Below are 20756 nucleotides of genomic sequence, written 5' to 3'. Positions count from 1 at the left end.
ATGCCAGAACGCTCTGGCGGATAGTCAACTTCCGCAGGAGGGAGATTTCAGATTTGCACATTCACATGAACCTCATGAGGAAATAGAAACTAAGTTGAACTTAAAGTTCGAGACGTGACATTTAAAGGTAATTTATACATGTATGGAGAGTGACACGAGTGGTGGTTTTAACGTCTAAGAACTTACAATCAGACGGGTGTAGTGACAATAAATGATTGTGTTCGTTTGATTTTGGTGACGTGCTGGCCTTGCACCCAGAATAGCCTCACGTTGTCCCGTCTCCACCTGATTCTGCAGGTCTGCACGCGGACACAGAAGCGCTTTGACTGACATCGGAAACAAACAGTCCACTTAAGATGACTTCTGCAAACCCCGCGTGAGTTGAGCACACAACCTAACCAGTCCGCCTGTAACTCTGTGTGTGTGTGTGTGTGTGTGTGTGTGTGTGTGTGTGTGTGTGTGCGCGTGCGTGTTTGTTTGTGTGTGTGTCCACTCGCCAGATCATTGAGACAGATTATTGTAAACCTGCGAGATCATTGCATCTGATGTGTGTATGATGAAAACGGACAACTGTAAGATCTTGCATATTGTGTGTGTGTGTGTGTGTGTGTGTGTGTGTGTGTGTAGGGATGATGACGACACCTTTAAGATCCTGCTTGCGACAGACATCCATCTGGGCTACCTGGAGAAAGATGCCATCAGAGGAGAGGACACTTTCAACACCTTCAACGAGATCATGAGCTACGCCAAACAACACCAGGTACACACACACACACACAACGAGATCATGAGTTACGCCAAACAACACCAGGAACACACACACACACACACCCACACACACACACAACGAGATCATGAGCTATGCAAAACAACACCAGGTACACACCACATGCACAGTAACATACACACACACACACACCACATGCACAGAAGCATACACGCACACACACACACACACACTTACGCTCACTTCCACAGAAACATACACACACACTCACATGCACAGAAACATACATGCACACACACACACACACACCGCTTGCACACGACCACACACTTGTGTGCGCACGTAAGCGCACACACTACATGCACATGAACAGAAACACACACACAGGACACACACACGCACTGGAAAAAATCTGTACATGCAGAATATGGTTGTTTGTAATTACTGCATGATCACAGCCCCTCTCCTCTCACTTCCAGCAGCCCCTCTCCACAGGAATGGGCCCACCCACTTTAATCCTGGCCCCTCCCCATATACATGGACCAGCCCACTTTAATCCTGGCCCCTCCCCATATACATGGACCGGCCCACTTTAATCCTAGCCCCTCCCCATATACATGGACCAGCCCACTTTAATCCTGGCCCCTCCCCATATACATGGACCAGCCCACTTTAATCCTGGCCCCTCCCCAATTAAATCAGGCTCCGCTACCCAGTTGTTTTACCTAGTTGTGGGTAGAGTGTGTGTGTGTGTGTCATTAAATGCTAATGGGACGGTTAATAACCATATGGTCATATTGCCTGTCTGATTTAGCTTGACGGCTTTATAAATAATCATAATCTGGTTGGTTTGGGGTGTTATGTTGTGTCATTATTTTTATATATTTTTTGTTTGATTTACCATTTTCTGGGATTCTGACTGGGAAAAGTGATAGTCAGTCAATGTTCCAACCAATCGGATTGTGTTGTTGAGTGGCGTGGTGTATCTTGGGCAGTTCAGTGGTTTTGGTGTTGCTATCTTAGCAAGCTAGTAAACCATAGGCAGAGAATGGGATTCCTGCTAGCATGATAGCTAGCTTTGTATGCTAAGCTAAGCGAAAATACAAACAAAGAAATTACATTGCTTATTATGAAACAAAATGTTAATGTTTGTATATGAAGCAGTTTGTATGAATTGCCCAAAATTCCCAGTTAATTCCCGTCAATTCCCAATAATTCTCATAGTGTGTGTGTGTGTGTGTGTGTGTGTGTGTAGGTTGATTTCGTGCTGCTGGGGGGAGATCTGTTCCATGAGAACAAGCCGTCCCGTAAATCGCTGCACTGCTGCATGGAGACTCTACGCCGCTACTGCATGGGGGATCAGCCAATCAGCTTCCAGATACTCAGTGACCAGGCTGTCAACTTTGGACACAGCAAGTAAAGAACCTACCCAAGATACTACATTACCCACAATACTATACACAAGCACTACATTACCCACAATACTATACACAAGCACTACATTACCCACAATACTATACACTATACACAAGCACTACATTACCCACAATACTATACACAAGCACTACATTACCCACAATACTATACACTATACACAAGCACTACATTACCCACAATACTATACACAAGCACCACATTACCCACAATACTATACACAAGTACTTACTATACACAAGCACTACATTACCCACAATACTATACACAAGCACTTACTATATACAAGCACCACATTACCCAAAATACTATACACAAGCACTACATTACCCACAATACTATACACAAGCACTACATTACCCACAATACTATACACTATACACAAGCACTACATTACCCACAATACTATACACAAGCACCACATTACCCACAATACTATACACAAGTACTTACTATACACAAGCACTACATTACCCACAATACTATACACAAGCACTACATTACCCACAATACTATACACAAGCACTTACTATATACAAGCACCACATTACCCAAAATACTATACACAAGCACTACATTACCCACAATACTATACACATCAATATCAATAAATCAATAAAGTATTAATAAAGTATTTATCTTTCTATCTATCTATCTATGTACTTGGAATACCCCCTAGATCAGGGATGGGCAACTTTGATGATAGAGAGGGCCACAAAATGTTCTTGTCGCTGTCAGAGGGCTAGATGTGACTGTACACGTCCACCACTGGGATATCAGGAATCAGGAGTATTAAAAATATATACAGTAGGCCTAGCCTATGTCTGCACGGTTTATTAAACATGCATTAATTGAATATTTTTAATATTGCTTCTATTCACCAATAAACTTGAAATAAACTAAAAAATATTACACATTCACAATAAACCTTTTTTCCCACTGTAATGGGTAATAGTGACTCTTGTAAAAAGGCTCTGTTGTTAGTGTATCTTTACCAGGGTTCCCACTCTAAGTCAAATCTTTTCCCTGAGAAAAATCCTGAATTTCCATGACCAATCATCTTCGTGGTGCATGGTGTTGTAGTGTTGACGTAAGTTCACGGCTGGTTTCGTTTCTAAGCATAGCCTACTAAACACATAAGTTGACTTTGAATTCTGTGATAAGATCAGCTGTTTCCCACCTTGTATGAACCTTTCCCAGTTTTCTTTAAACCGTGTCTCTTCCTCTCTCGCTAGTGAAGAAAGCTCGACTCCGCTGGATGTTTTATAATATATATATATATATATATATATATATATAATAATGTTTTATATAGGAAGCGCCCCTATCGGTGGACCGTATCATTACAATAAGGATCCTGTTCAGATTCAGATGTGGTAAAAACCATGTGAAACAAACATTTTAATGACATTTCAAAACACGTGAAACGAACATTTTAATGACATTTCAAACCACGTGAAACAAACATTTCAAAATTGATCCGTGGGCCACACTGAGTGAGGAGGAGGGCCGCCAGTTGCCCATCTCTGCCCTAGACCAATCAGATTACAGATCAATAGGCCCTAGACCAATCAGATTACAGAGGACATCTACACACATGCTCTCATACACACACACACACACACACACACACCTAGACCAATCAGATTATCCAGAGTGTCTGTAGAGATCAATAGGCCCTAGACCAATCAGATTACAGAGGACATCTACACACATGCTCTCATACACACACACGCCTAGACCAATCAGATTACAGAGTGTGTGTAGAGATCAATAGGCCCTAGACCAATCAGATTACAGAGGACATCTACACACATGCTCTCATACACACACACACACACACACACACACACACACCTAGACCAATCAGATTATCCAGAGTGTCTGTAGAGATCAATAGGCCCTAGACCAATCAGATTACAGAGGACATCTACACACATGCTCTCATACACACACACACGCCTAGACCAATCAGATTACAGAGTGTGTGTAGAGATCAATAGGCCCTAGACCAATCAGATTACAGAGGACATCTACACACATGCTCTCATACACACACACACACACACACACACACACACCTAGACCAATCAGATTATCCAGAGTGTGTGTAGAGATCAATAGGCCCTAGACCAATCAGATTACAGAGGACATCTACACACATGCGCTCAAACACACACACACACACACGCCTAGATCAATTAGATTACAGAGGACATCTACACACATGCTCTCATACACACACACACACTCACACACCTAGACCAATCAGATTACAGAGGACATCTACACACGTGCTCTCATACACACACACACACGCCTAGACCAATTAGATTATCCAGAGTGTGTGTAGAGATCAATAGGCCCTAGACCATCAGATTACAGAGGACATCTACACACATGCTCTCATACACATACACACACACACACACACACACACACACACACACACACGCCTAGACCAATCAGATTACAGAGGACATCTACACACATGCACCCATACACACACACACACACACACACACACACACACACACACACACACACACGCCTATGTATGTTAGGTATATTAACATGTGCATGTGTGTTTGTGTTAGAAGTGAGTGTATGTGTCGTTATGAGTGTTGTTGTGTGAGTGTGTGTGTCTAATATAGAGTGCATGTTAGGTATGTATTAACGTTGTGTGTGTGTGTGTGTGTGTGTGCACAGGTTCCCCTGGGTGAATTACCAGGATGAGAATCTTAACATCTCCATACCCGTCTTCAGTGTACATGGAAACCATGACGACCCTACAGGGGTAAGCTTGCTACGCGCACGCGCGTGTGTGTGTGTGTGTGTGTGTGTGTGTGTGTGTGTGTGTGTGTGTGTGTGTGTGTGTGTGTGTGTGTGTGTGTGTGTTTCAGAAGTTCAGATCAGTGTTAGTGTTGAAAATGTAATCAGTAAGTTCAAATCAATACCCTGTCCAAATGCAGTCATTGGACAGTGGTGCAAGAACTATAGTGTACAACAGCCTCATTCCCATAGCAACCTCACACATACTATGGCTTGTTTGAAAGGTGAGACTTTAAGCTCTCGGTGGGTACAAACCGTTTATTTCTACACGCCTCTGTTCCTAAGAAATCCCAAGATAAACAGTGGCTAGTAGCTAAAGAGGGTGAGTAGGGGTGTGTAGGAGGGTGTGTAGGGGTGTAGGGTGGTGAAGGAGGGTGTGTAGGGGGGTGAAGGAGGGTGTGTAGGGGGTATAGGGGGTGTAGAGGGGTGTGTAGGGGTGAAGGAGGGTGTAGGGGTGAAGGAGGGTGTGTAGGGGTGTAGGTGTGTAGGGGTGTGTGGGGTGTCAATAGAGGAGGGTGTCATAAAAGTGTAGGGAGATGTATACCTCAGGGTAGGGGTGTTGGGAGAACTAGGGTTGGAGGGTGTGTAGGGGTGAAACGGGGTCTGTGGGGTTCTGTGAACAACTGGCAGTCTCCTAATCAGGCATCTAAAATGTCAGTATCACAGCGTCACCTTGTATACTACACCAATACCCCCCCCCCACACACACACACAGCTTCATATTAAGACCTAGTTGCTACACCAACATGATAGATTGAAAGGTGTGTGGGTGTGTGTGTGTGTGTGTGTGTAGGCGGATGGCCTATGTGCTCTCGATGTCTTGAGCGTTGCCGGGTTGGTTAACCATTTTGGGCGGAGTCAGTCGGTGGAGAAGGTGGAGATCAGCCCAATCCTGCTGCAGAAAGGCTCCACCCACATCGCCCTCTACGGCATTGGTGAGTCTGTGTGCGTGTGTGTGTGTGTCCGATCAGCCCAATCCTGCTGCAGAAAGGCTCCACCCACATCGCCCTCTACGGCATTGGTGAGTCACCAACTAGATGAATGAATGAGCTTTCATTTTATTGGCTGACACTTGTCCCATGGCCTCTTCTAACTTCATTAGCTTATAATTAAGTGTGCTTGCAAAGCAGCACACTTATTGTTCTTCTTAAATTTTATTATTATTTTTCCCGTCTCCCTAATTTTTTGTCAGCTCTAGCGCCTAGGGACAGCTCTAGCGCCTGAGACAGAGACACCGTTCCAACTTTAAAACGTCCGGTCAGCACCGGTGTAAGTTGCTCGCAAAGATGACCGCCATATTGGATTGAACAGAAAACGAAACTAAATTTTCACAGGTCACAAATTTGGTCTGAACGCCACGAAACTTGACGTACATTATCCTTGGACCAAGCCTCACAAAAGTTACCAGAAGGATTTTCGAAGCGCTTTGCCCGTCACAGCCAAACTAAATCGCTAACGGTTCAAACAGGAAGTCGTCCATATCTCAGGAACACTGTCACATATCAATACCAAATTTTGTATTTGAACTCGGGACTCCAATGTGAGGGTGCATAAGCTAAAAAAAAAAAAAGAAAACATTCCAAAAGTTTCCAGCATTTGGCAAACCACCCACCCGTATTTGGTAACTATCACCTTTCACATTTGCAGTTGCACTACTACCACAATGCCTTCCAAGTATGCACAATGTCTCTGGGCAGCCTTGCCCAATCATGAAATCCTTGCTCAGCCAGGGATAGTATGGACTTACGAACTGAAATGGTAAGGAGAACATTAGCTATTTAATGCTGACGTAGTACAGTTATTTTCACATTGACAGTATTCAAATAAAAATGTTCATTGTTAAATATCATGATGGGAGAGTATTATTAAAAATGTTACAAGTATGTAAATGCATATGTTTACGGGCATTTAGGTTTTACTGTGTTGTTTTGTTGTAAAGACATGCAAGGCATTCTGGGCCATGTAATGAACAGTGGTCGGCAGCACTCCATAGGCTACGTATTAATATGAATAGGTGTTTCTGTAAACCTAGGGACAATAAACAGCTATCTCTGTTACAAAAACAAGCTGTTAATCGCTCATTGAAGAGGGAACTATAATAAAAAGATTGTTTCCTAAAAGCATGGAGTTGACGAAAGAATAAGCAGGAAATGTCACGTTAATGTTAAATAGCCTACATCTGAACGCTAGGTGGCAACGTTGTATTACATTTCACTAAATGCGGGAATTAGTGTGAGCTTCACAAGTAAGGAAGGTACAAATATTATGTAATTTATCATGGGAAATTATTGGAAATGTTATTTCTTGTTTATTCTAATTGCAAACCACACACATCCATTCGTAATCACACGTACACTTTTAATACCTGGAAGACTCTCATTTCGTTTATTTGATGTTACCTAGCAACGCTGGGAACGGCCTTCAGAGCAAAGATTCTAGAACAGAGCTTCAGAGAGACACGTTGTGAGTTCGTGGCCAAGTACAGACATAATGAGTCATGTTGTAGTGGTCCACATAAATGTGCCCCTTCTGTTATTAGAATGCTAAGCGGAGATTTAACATCATTCATTTCTTAGAAGAACTTCTTAGAAGTTAGCTAGCTATGTCATAGGAAAGAGATGTTGCTTAGCGTAATGCCATGGTCATTTGATATGAGATGCTTGTACTCGTAACTTTGTCACTCGTAACTTTAGGACTCCTATTTTTTTTTTTTAAGAGTAATTCAGGAAGAATTTTAGCCCTAAAAGTAGCACCTGAGTCTGTGACAGCTTAAAAGAAGTCACGAGGACTCCTAACTCACTAAGACCGATTCACAAACTGTTTTTTGTGGTGGCATTTCACGTCGCAATGTTTTGAAATATGTCTACAGGAGCTTCCAATCGCGAGGGAACAATGTTGCATTGTAGGCATAACTAAGGGATGCAGTAACACCACCAACAACAACCAAAACTAGCCTACTCATTGTCAACATGTACATTAAATGTAACGTTCATTGTGAATCAAATTAAAATGTTCTCCTCTTTGTAAACGTAGGCATATGGTGACAGATTAATTTAATAATGTTGCTGCGTGAATCACGGTAAGCACGAATTAAGTGGCTACTTCTTAATGGGACTCGCTGTATGGAAGTAGGCTAAGTAAAATAGAGATGTTTCAAATAAAATAACTTAATCAGAATTCTAGGATATGCCCGCTTGACAACGGCAGAGATAGAACTGGCCTTTGGCCATAGCAACTATCCATTTAGAATGACTGGCCTTCATAGCAACCAAAGATCTTAGCCAAAGATTCTATAGTTAACTAAGATGAATCATGAGACGATTCACCAATGGAACGAAATGGCACTAGTTCCGGACTCCTAAATAGGCGTGTCAAAACATAAACTTTTCTCTGAATAAGCAATAATAACATATATAAATACATATAATTTTGTATACTATTTTACAGTCATTGTTTGCGTGTGATGCCAATGAAACACACTTTCGGACACGGAATGAATAATTTCATTTTGCCCCGTTAACCGAGCTAGCTAGCTAGCTAACGTTAGCACAGTAAACAGAAAGTGAATGGGAATGTTCGCTAGCTAGCTAGCAGCTAAGAACTTTGGTTAAACTTATATATTGTTGCAAACAAACCTGAAATAACATATGTTCAGCAACTTTGTGGTAGTCTACTAGTCCCAAGCATCCTGGCCTGCCACACCAAGGTCAACAACATCATCGTACACGTGGGCACAAACGACATCAGAGATAAGCAGTCAGTAGCACTGCAGGAAAACTACAAAACTCTCATCACCACCCTGATGGGCACAGAAAAACGCTTTGTCATCTCTGAGCCTCTCCCCTACCTACAGAAAAAAGGTGCTGAGAGATGGTCCAGACTGTTCGATCTCCACACCTGGCTCAAACGCTACTGCGCTCCCTAAGCATCCCCTATGTCAACAACTGGGGCTTGTTCTGAGAGAGGCCCAGTATGCTGAAGCGGGATGGTCTCCACCCAAACCAACATGGAGCCAGACTACTCTCTGACAACATAGCGTCTACACTGAGGCATTGACATTCTGTAGAAAATATTACAGATTCACGCCCCCCAGGTATTGATTCGAATGGCATTATACATGTGGATGGGTCTGAGAATGTTTTCTGCAGGGTAACATACAATACTACTACCATAGATCAAGCTGCTTCATGCAATAGCATGACTTATGCTTATAGTTCTATTCCAACGTTGATTTCTACCCAACGATAGTAAAAAAAAAAAGACAAATTTAAAACTAGAAACCTAACAAATATTCTTTCCATACCTCAGCATATTCCTCAAAGCCAGAGGCATTTTCAGCTAACATGGGTTTACTAAATATAGGTGCACTTACTACCAAAACCTTTGCAATCAATGATTTTATTAGTGAAAAAAAATTGGATTTTCTGTTTCTTGTTGAAACCTGGCAGACTTCAGACAGCGAAGCTGTTCTTGTTGAAACTTGTCCCCAAATTATAATTTCTTCCACTCAATTAGACAAGGCAAACGAGGTGGTGGAATTGCCTCCATTCTCTCAAACAAATATAGTTGCACTAGAGTCAACTTTTTAATTCGCTTCCTTTGAGTATATTGCCCTCACTCTGAAGGCTGACCCAGCTGTACTTCTATTAACCTTATACCGCCCTCCTAAACTATGGACTGGCTTTCTCGACCAGTTTTCTGAACTTATGTCGCTCATCATCACTAGCGGTGATCGGATAATTGTAAATGGCGATTTTAATATTCATGTCAATAAGACAACTGATGCTAAAGCCAGTAAGTTTTTTAATGTGTTGGACAGTTTAGAGCTAAAGCAGCATGTTACAGGACCCACCCACAACCTTGGCAACACCCTCGATCTAGTCATTTCTAGAGGGATAGAAGTCACAGACTTATCAGTAAATGATATAAATATGTCTGATCATTATTGTGTATCTTTTAATGTAGTACTACATATTCCAAAAATTCATCCCGAAATTGCAATCAAATCGCGACTCTTGGACATTAGAGCAGAACAGCAGTTCATAGCTCTTATAGACTCCATTCATTTAGATATTTTACATCATTCCATTGATCAAATGGTAGAGGCTCTCAATCGTGAATTAGGCGCTCTGCTTGACACGAGTGGCACCCTTAAAGACTAAAAAAAGGCCCTGTAGCAAACTGACACCTTGGATGAACGAAAATATCCATGATCTAAAAAGATCATGTAGAAAAGCTGAGAGAACATGGAGAAAAAACTAAGTTACAGGTTCACCGTGCCATTCTAAAAGAAAAAATAGCAAATTATAATAGAGCTATTTGGAATGAGAGAAGGAACCACTTCTCTAAGGTAATTGCTGAAAACAGTGGAAACTCTAGGGTGTTGTTCTCTACCATTGATAGGCTATTGCATCAAACACCTTTTGATACACTCAGTCAGGCATCCTCTCTAAGATGAAAGAATTTGCAGACTTCTTCAAAAACAAAGTCATTTCTATAAGGGAGGATATTGGTAACACAAGTAATATGTTTGATAGTACACCCAAAAAAACAGCCCCCAAAATTAAGGTCCTTTAGCACTATTACTCAATCTGAGCTTGGTAAAATTATAACTCAAACCGCTCCTCAACATGTGTTTTAGATCCAATCCCTACTAGATTCCTCAAAAAGTATATGATAGCTTAGCTCCCTTTATTCTCAAGGTAATAAATACCTCATTAGAAACAGGTATATTTCCAACTGCTTTTAAAACCGCTGTTGTGAAACCTTTACTTAAAAGTCAAATCTTGACCATACCAATCTGAGCAACTACAGGCCTATATCAAATCTACCGTTCCTGAGCAAAGTACTTGAAAAAGTTGTTTGTAATCAGTTAAATATCTTCCTCAACGAAAACAGTATCCTTGAAAAAATTCCAATCAGGTTTTAGATCAAATCACAGCACAGAAACGGCTGTAGTAAAAATAGTCAATGATCTCAGACTGGCTACTGACTCAAACAAAGTCTCAATCCCTTATTCTTCTGGATTTGAATGCAGCATTTGACACCATTGATCATAGCATCCTAATTCACCGCCTTCTTGAAGTGGGTGGGTCTCTCTGATAATGCTCTAAACTGGTTTTCAAACCTACATTACTGGCAGAGATTTTTTTTATATCAGTCTAGGAGATCATGTACTGTATCTGAAAAATATGACTTGCCTTTTGGTGTGGCCCAGGGGAGCTGCCTTGGTCCCCTGCTATTTTCCCTATATATGCTTCCACTGGGAAACGTCTTAAGTCAGCATAATGTAAACTTCCACAGCTACGCAGATGATACCCAATTGTATATTTCTGTGGAGCCAACTAACCCAGATGGCCTTTGCTCCCTCACTGCATGCCTAACCTCCATTAATCAGTGGATGAGCAAAACATTTTTGAAACTAAATGATGACAAAACAGAGGTACTTTTGGTTGGACCAAAACTAAAAGCGAGATATTGTTCTTAGTAATCTGGGAACTTGGCGCACCAGGTCAAACCAAAAGTAACAAGCCTCGGTGTCATCTTAGATGCAGAGTTAAGTTTTAAGCCCCATATCAGTAAAGTTACTCAGACAGCCTATTTCCACTTGAGAAACATTGCCAAAGTGCGACACTTTCTAACTCAACAAGATGCAGAAAAACTAATTCACGCCTTTATCACTAGCAGGTTAGACTACTGCAATGCACTTTTCACTGGTCTTCCCAAAAACATCTAAAGAAATTGGCACTCATACAGAACTCTGCGGCTAGACTTTTTAACTAAGACTAAGAAGAGAGAACACATCACCCCGTGTTGGCTGAACTGCACTGGCTCCCTATTTCCTATAGAATTGATTTTAAGGTTATGTTAATTACTTACAAAGCTCTGAATGGCATAGCACCTTCATATATCTCTGAGCTTTTAATATCTTATCAACCACAAAGGAAACTTAGATCATCCAATTCTAATCTTTTAATCGCATTCCAAAGTGCTCCACAAACAAAGTGGAGAAGCTGCTTTTATCCATTATGCCCCAAACTATGGAACACCCTGCCTCTGTACATCAAGCAGGCGAGTTCAGTCAATATTTTTAAAAAATCTGAAAACATACCTGTACAGGAAAGCTTTTAGTTAACTCATCTTATCCTGTAGACTACTTTTTTCAGATTATTCTACATCTGCTGCTATTGAGGGCGCAGCCAGCCAGAAGCAGATGGGCTCCCCTATTAAGTCAGGTTCTGCTCAAGGTTTCTTCCTGGAATATGGGAGTTTTTCCTTGCCACAGTTGCCATATGGCGTGCTTGTGGGGGGTAAGAGGATTAGGGCTGCCAGTCTTATGACATGTCATTTTCTATATTTTTGATATGTTGCTGAGAGAATCATAAACGGCCCCAGCAATGAAGAAAAGTGATTGATAATGACTGACTGACTATTATTGTGTTTCATGCTTCAAATGTAAAGCACTTTGATCTGCATTCTGTGTATGAAAGGTGCTATACAAATAAAGCTTATTATAGTTCTAGCAAAAAATATGTTAGGTTAGTTTATCAACCATCTCTGAGTCTAGAGCCTCTGAGAACAGGTGGCTTTGCACCAGAGCTTTGAGGAGACAGTGACAGATCACGAACAAAACTATTTTTGTCTTTATTTGTTTCGTTGGAAAATACAGTTTCAATGTCGGAATGTTAGGGAGACATGTGGCTTCTAGAAATTGGGTTCAAGACTTACATGGCTGAATGTAGGGCTAAGGGATTGGTCATATTCTGTGAACATGTTCATTTCTCCCATAGGAATACATAGACACTGGACCTCCTGCTAGACTCCTAAATGTGATCAAATGTGGTCATATTTCATAATTTCAATTCTTCTGTAGGTTACCTGATAGCCCAGTTTGAAAGGCACAAGACACGTGACATTATTTGTTTTTGCAGCCAATCATTGCTGTCGTTCTATGTTATTGATTTGATCTTAGTCATAGAAGCTAAATTCGAAGGCAGGCCACAGGTAAAAGCCAACGAACTGCATTCACCCCGCAAGCCAATAGTTGAATAGCCCTCTCCTAGAGCTTTTGAGATATTGCCACTGCTCCAACACTGAAAGGCACTGTTAGAATGCCTGGATCAAGCCAGGTTCAGCATAGCGTATGTCACTGTCTGCTCACGTTGCTGACCGGACCAGGGCAAGCACCCTTTCGCAGTTCCCGCCGGAAATGCAGTCTAGTTATTTTATGTGATTGTTATACATTACATATAGAGTTTTTGGGAGCACTTTTCAATTCCGTCAGCTTAAACGTAAACACTGTCAGAGGTAAAATCTGACGGAGTTGACACCCGACAGAGTTGACACCTGATGGAGTTGACAAAAATATGTTTTCCATCCTAACCATGTCTACACTGGAGCCATTTAGTTTTTCCTCAGTAGCAAGCTGTCTCTATAACCTAAACAGTAGCAAGCTGTCTCTATAACCTAAACAAAAACGTCAATATGTATTCCGAAATGTGTGTGCGTGTGCGTGTGCGTGTGCGTGTGTGTGTGTGTATGCAGGCTCCATCCCTGATGAAAGACTCTACAGGATGTTCGTTGGTAACCAGGTGTGCATGCTTCGCCCCCGTGAGGAGGAGGGAAGCTGGTTTAATATGTTTGTCATCCACCAGAATAGGTACACACACTCTCACACACACACACACACACACACACACACACACACACACACACACACTCATCCTCATCACGCACACACACACACACACACTCATCAACACTCACGCACACTCTCTCTCGCTCTCTCTTTCTCTTGCACACACACACACACATACGTGCATGCACACACCACACACACACACCTGATGTGTGTGTGTGTGTGTGTGTGTGTGCAGGAGTAAGCATGGTGCTACTAACTACATCCCGGAGCAGTTCCTGATGTGTGTGTGTGTGTGTGTGTGTGTGTGTGTGTGTGTGTGTGTGTGTGTGTGTGTGTGTGCAGGAGTAAGCATGGTGCTACTAACTACATTCCGGAGCAGTTCCTGGACGACTTCCTGGACCTAGTGGTGTGGGGCCATGAGCACGAGTGCCGCATCGAGCCGGAGAGGAACGAGCAGCAGCTCTTCTACGTCACACAACCAGGAAGCAGCGTGGTGACCTCACTGTCACCGGGGGAGGCTGTGCCAAAGTACGCACGCACACACACACACACACACACACACACACACACACACACACACACACACACACACACACACATATACACACACACACATACAGTGGGTCCCAGTTAAAAATTGACACTTCATTCACGATCATGGTGATTCACGCAGCTGGGTGAAATGTAAGTACAACTGCAGCCGCTTGGGGGCAGCATAGTCCGCTGTGGCGTTCCACGGTCGAACCAGACGGCGCATTCGACAACAAGGGCTGTGATTGGCCGAGTTTTCAGTGCGTTTCTCTGTGTTTTTAGCAGCCCCTGCAACATGCTAGTCCACTGTAGCCTAAGCTTTGTACATAATGTTAAACATAGTTTTGGATTCAGTGGCAAGATTTCTTGATTGTACAGTGCCTGTCTCTCAGTAATGTTTTAAAATGAGAGCTTCGTCAGCTGGCAGTAGGCTACTTTGTCGGTAGTCATGAGAAGTTCGCTTGCTAACAGAACATAAATATGCTGCCCAGAAACCTTGTGAATAGTTCTGATATTTTTTTTACTACACTAACGAGGTTGAAATATAGACTTTGCCTACAGCATCTCCTTAACAGTAATGTTAACAAAATGACAGCATGCATATGACAAAGAAAAAAACGAATTCGGTCACTCAAGACTGTGCCACAGCAACCAGTGTAGGCTACTGTCCTACCCAATAGGCCTACTCGAAGCAGATAGCGTTGTCTGACGGTCGAGTGGGTTAATGCACGTATTTCCAAAACAGGTCTGCAACTTTCAGGCAGTTCTGAGTTCGAATCTAGGCAGGAGCAGAGCCATATAAAGGCCTAGGCCTATTGTTATAATTTTTGCAAGGTGTTGCTCCTGGCAATACTTGTTTATAAGACGTTTGGTGATTAATTGATAGCTGTTTTTTGGGACACGTTAAACGTTCTTTATAATGAGCGATACGGGAGTAAAACGACTGTTACGCTGTTACAACTGTAGGCTACAATGATTGCAATACAAAAATATCGCGGCGTGTTAGTTTAGTTAGTTTTGTGATGTTTTGCACTTTTGCCTCATGTGTTTTCAGGTTTGAGAGCTTTTTGGCAAAGATTGATATTATTGGTTAGACTCCGTATGGAAAATAAAGTCAATTTTCGACACACGCCTGTTATTAGTTCAATAACAAGTGTTGCTTGTTAAAACATGTGACTAGTGAAACTCAAATGATTTTAGCCAAAAGCAACAAAAAATGTTAGAGAAGGAGAGACGCCGGTGCAGCTCTTTAGTAAAGGTGCAGAACATTATTAAACTTTGACTAACGCTTTGATGTTCGTTAGTCAAAAACATCGACACATCGAAACGTTAGTCAAAGTTTAATAATGTTCTGCACCTTTTACTGAAGAATAAAGAAAATTAAGAAGACATCTGAGCTGCACCGGCGTCTCTCCTTATCTCTAAAACAGGGATGTCAAACATACGATGATTTTGAACGGCCCGCACGTCAGTCCCTCAACAACGAGAGAAAACTTCCCTTGTGTGTGTGTAATGTGTATCACACCAAATTGGCTCACCATACCTTCCCAACTATGCACAGTATCCCATTAGCTGCATGCCATCAGGCTATTTACAATTTTCTATTGCGTGAAAGTTAGTGAACACGTTATCAAAATTAACGCCAAGACACATTTTGTTTGAGCAGGAGACAGAATACGCACGCAGGCACATAGGCTACTTGTTGTTTTCTTTTACTCGGCTATCTATATATGGTTATCAGCACACAATGTTGGGCTAATTCGCTAGTTTTATGGATATCACAAGTTTAAACAACGAAAACAGAAAGGATGGAGGCAGCAAAGCTAGAGGAGTTATTCCAGATGGGCAAGAACAAGGTAGGCAATTGGTGTGCTTGTCAGAACGTTATATTACAGCTGTTTATGCTAGAACAAAACTAAAGGTAACTTTAGCTATAGGGCTGTATCAATTTGTCCAAATAAAAATCAACGTTGTTGTTGAAAAATTGCATGTGGATATTGTTATGCTATGTAGGCTATTTTTTTTTGCAATGCACGGACCTAAAACGGAAACGGACAAATATTGTAGGGCCTACACGCGTGAATTTGTTTTTTGGGGGTGGGGGTGGGTGGGTGTAATACCATAGCTCTCTCTCTCTCTCACACACACTCTCACACACACACACACACACACACACACACACACACAGTACCTTTCTTAGCCACAGTTAATTTTAGTGGTGATATGTGTTATGGACATTGTTATGCACATTATTGACTGCAGTTTATTCTCACAGTTTATTCTAGAAGTTGCTGTAGGCATAGAAGTTGCATTTGAAAATGTTACTGTTGTAGGCTGTTTGTTTTTTTATTTCAGCCACACTGTTTTAAAGTGGTTAGGACCATTATTTCACAGCAATTTTGAATAAGCCATACTGCTATACCGATTTCATGGTTGCACCATGCACATGTTCGCCGATTATGTGGCCCTCAGTAACCTATAAATTCAATGATGTGGCCCTCTATGAAAATGAGTTTGACACCCCTGCTCTAAAATATCTGTCCTGGCCTGGTTGCAACGGATTGTGGCCAAACGACAGAAGCACGGAGAACCCTCTTTTGTCTACCAAAAGTGTTACTTTGTGCCCGTGCTCCCCACTGCTTGTGAAAGAAGGGGGTTGGGGAGGGGGGCTTAACGTGAAAAAGCTTAATGTCCCAAAACGTCATAATGGTAGGCTACAGGAAGTGGGGGGAGGGTATGGGATGACCAGAGCCGTCATCGCTGTTCTATTCAGAAAGCATCTTCTATTGTCTTTCCAGGCGCACACAGCTCGTTATAGCCTATCGAGTGCCTTAACAGATAGGCTCTGCTTTTGGGTTTGGCCTCACAGCGAACTCAACCCTCTTCTTGCTTGCAGTTTGTTCAATAAAGCGATGCAGATTACATTATTTATTTCTGATTAATTGCGTCTTTTGATGTCTTTTGCAACATCTGCTTGTTAGGCTGGGCTACTGTCCTGTAGACCTACAGGTAAATGTTCAACAATTGCTGGTGTAGGCCTACAGGCTATAATCAATTAGGGACTGTTCATTATTTATTTAAGGGGCTACCGGAGGAGTTTTGGGAGCATTAGTCGAAAAAGACGTGACCCTCCCTCGCCAGCAAGAAATTTTTCTATGACCCTCCAAAGTGATTGAGAAAAAACGCATGACCCTCCCCAGTCCCAACAATTTAGGCTATTGATGCCTTCTGTAGGCTACTGGGTCAATTTGGGAGCTTGCATGCTACGACTCCTTCCTTTTGGCCAGTTTGCAGGTAGCATAACGTCTTTTTCAATTCATAGAAGGGAGAGCCCAGTCTTTCGTGGTGACATTGAGGTGCTTAAATAGTTTTAAAAGCCTGTTCAACCCGAAAAGCTTTGTTCACCTGATGCCAGTCACTGATCGCAATTTAAAATTTCGGAAGCTTCGCTTTTTCAGTCATCTTTTTTAAGTGTTAAGTGCAGTAGGCCCCTATCTGCCCCTTTGGAATTATATCTAGAGCCTATTATAAGGTCCAGTGCGTTATGTCCTGGGATTCGACGTGCTCAAAAAAGAAAGAAAAACACTTGTTGCTTTGATATCTTTTTGTTGTCGTTTGAACGCCGGGCAAGCAGGCATGTTCGCGGTTGCAATTTAAGTAAAATTTCTACAGTAGGCCTACAACATGCAACATGCTTGTTAGGCTGGGCTACTGTCAATGTACTTGTACAGGTAAATGTTCAACAATTGCTGGTGTACAGGCTATAATCAATTAGCTAAATCATTTGTCTAGCTGTTTAAAAAAAATCGTGCTACATTCAAACGCAAAAGGTGCTTTGATATCTTATTCGTTTGAACGTCGGCAAGCAGGCATGCTGCGGTTGCAATGAATGAGGATAATTGGTTTTATCTGCGGATTTATTTTTTGCATTATTTTGAATATGACTCCAGTCTCAACAGTCTCAACAGCACAGCTACTTTTTCCACACGCATCTAAGTTCTAACACACATATCCCTCTGCTTTCTCTCTCCATCCCTGAGCATGGGGTGCTTTCTTAAGCTGCACCATCTTACAACAATTGCATCTACATTTTCATATTAGAATGTTTTGTCAAGTGTAAGCTTAAACTACCGTGATCAATTTAAGTTCCCGTGCCCCCTTTGAAAGTCTCCCATGCTTTCTCGTTACACTTATCGCTACACTATCAAATCTATAAGTAACCGCGGACAAATAGGGTATAAGATATATAAACTCACGCTATTGTATTATCATATATGTTTGGTAATGGCTCAGCTTTCTCTGATTGTTCTACTGATTTGGAAACTGCATCACAGAAGCAGTAAGTCAGATCGCATCAAAATAGTAGTGGCAGAACTCCAAAGTGACACCTTGTGGTTGTTTGTGTCAACTGCAGTTTGTGCCATTTCTGCTGAGAAAATGGGGTGCGTGATTCCTGAAGGAACCCGTCCAAACTTAACTGGGACCCACTGTACACACATATACATACACACACACATACACACACACATATACACATACTCACATACACATACACACACACACACACACACACACACACATATACACACACACACACACACACACACACACACACACACACACATATACACATATACACACATACACACATACATACACACATACACACACACATATACACACACATATACATACACACACACACACACACATATATTATACACATACCAGGGATGGAAATTAACCACCCGCCCCCCGCCAAATGCGGGTAGTTTTGTGCGCTGGCGGGTGAATTTGGTCAACTTACCAGCCACCTTGGCGGGTAGAGCTAGCATACCACAAATAGTCAAATCCGGTCTAATTTTCATACTTATTGACAGTTAAAAATAAGTGTCTGTAGGGTGTCTGTCAAGTCTACAACTTGTAGTGAGCCGCCACCGCAGCATAGCCTATAGGCACTGGTGCAGCCACTTTCACTTTACGACCATTAAGAAACTGTCACTATACTTTCATGTGCCACTGCTAGATTATTTCAGTATAACTGCATAAACATAAATCTAGTGAGATCTGTGGATCTGCATTATATCTTCACTGGCTAATATTCTCACGTAAATAGTTCTCTTTTGAATTGGCCCGTATAGCTATTTTAATCCAGCCCGCGACACGCTGCTATTTAGACCTATGAGGCAGACAGACGGACATCCCATTCATCGTGGTGGAATATCTCACAAACTTTTCATTCAAGAAATTACAAACCGTATATCAGAATAATCAGCAGAACTTACCGAACACAAAGGTGTAAAGCATTCCATTATACAAGTTATAGCCGTTCCAGAGTAATCCGGTTTTGAAATTGAAGCAAATGTCTACATGGTCTCCAACTTTGGGCTTTTGTCATACATGATAAGGCCAAATACAAAATAAATGTTAACAATATCGCCTAGATAACTGGACAACCAGTTTTTCCAATGTAGTTTCACAAAATGCTAAGCATGCATATTACGTTTTTTAAAGCTGAGCTGTGCTTAAATTGTTCAGTGCATGATTTTATAACAGGCCAAATGGAAAATAAATGCTAAATGTTAAATATAGCCTTGATACCTGTAAATATTTAAATCAGATGATGTACAGTATAGTTAGAGCAAGTCGGAGAGTTGGATTATAGGATGCTCCAGAACTCCATACAAAGCGAGTCTTAAAGGACCACACCACTTTTAGGACAAGACACTATAGCATATGAATGTGGGATTCTGTTGACCTTTTAGTTTTGTTGCTACTGTGCTTGGAGGACAGCTGGTAGGTTTAGGCAAAACTCAGTTTGCAATAATAATGCAGATTACCCGCGGATCATTTTGGGTAGCCTACTATAATCATGATATCACATTTTCATGCCATTTCTCTAGTGGCTGGTAAAAAAGATTTTGGAATCCACCAGCCACAGTGGCAGGTAGAAAAAATATTTAATTTCCATCCCTGACACATATACACACACACACATATTATACACACACTCACATACAGTGGCATGAAAAAGTATGTGAACCCATGCTAAAGTTGACTAAAAAGAGGAATGAAAAATCCTCTTTTGGAAATTGATCTTAATGCCTAAATTACAAAAAAGAGGAAAAATCCAACCTTTTAGGACACCAATTTTCTTTGTATATGAATAATGTATCGTAAATAAATAAATGTTCTTCCTTAAAATACAGGGGGCATAAGTATTCAAACCTCTATGTTAGTGTTGGTTCACGCCGTATACCAGTGTATATTTATGTTATGGTAGGAATTTTTAATATACCGCCATATCAGGAATGCTGCGCCGCGCGACACTGTTTCAGATGGGACTTTTTTCACGCACGCATGGTGCCACTGCGAGGCATAGTGAGGGTAAACACAAAACACCTGAAGTTTTTCCCCTGAAGTATGACCCTTAAGGCTTAATTTATTTATTTATTTAAGGGTGTTGCACAGAATACCTTAAACCAGTGGTCTCCCAATAATGGGTGCCCGGACGGCTATGGAGGCGCCCCCAGCCGCGACTTTCTAAAATAGCCAACAGGTCGCCTGCAGATCACGCCTAAAAACACGCCC

At 41.7% G+C, this 20756-nt stretch overlaps 1 protein-coding gene across 1 annotated transcript in view; it reads left to right on the top strand.

The window, feature by feature from the left end:
• The first annotated feature begins 45 nt into the window (after positions 1-45).
• mre11a (MRE11 homolog A, double strand break repair nuclease) overlaps positions 46-20756 on the top strand; it is a 55655-nt gene continuing 34944 nt past the window's right edge. Inside the window, 7 exon segments of the mRNA XM_048265533.1 lie at positions 46-376; positions 628-760; positions 1983-2143; positions 4871-4958; positions 5787-5928; positions 13538-13652; positions 13977-14162. Coding sequence (XP_048121490.1) covers positions 357-376; positions 628-760; positions 1983-2143; positions 4871-4958; positions 5787-5928; positions 13538-13652; positions 13977-14162 — 845 coding nt within the window. The 5' untranslated portion in view covers positions 46-356.

This window comes from Alosa alosa, chromosome 15 (genome assembly GCF_017589495.1).
Source record: "Alosa alosa isolate M-15738 ecotype Scorff River chromosome 15, AALO_Geno_1.1, whole genome shotgun sequence".
In the NCBI taxonomy this organism is placed as follows: Eukaryota; Metazoa; Chordata; class Actinopteri; order Clupeiformes; family Clupeidae; genus Alosa; species Alosa alosa.
This window is presented reverse-complemented; position numbering and strand designations above follow the sequence as displayed.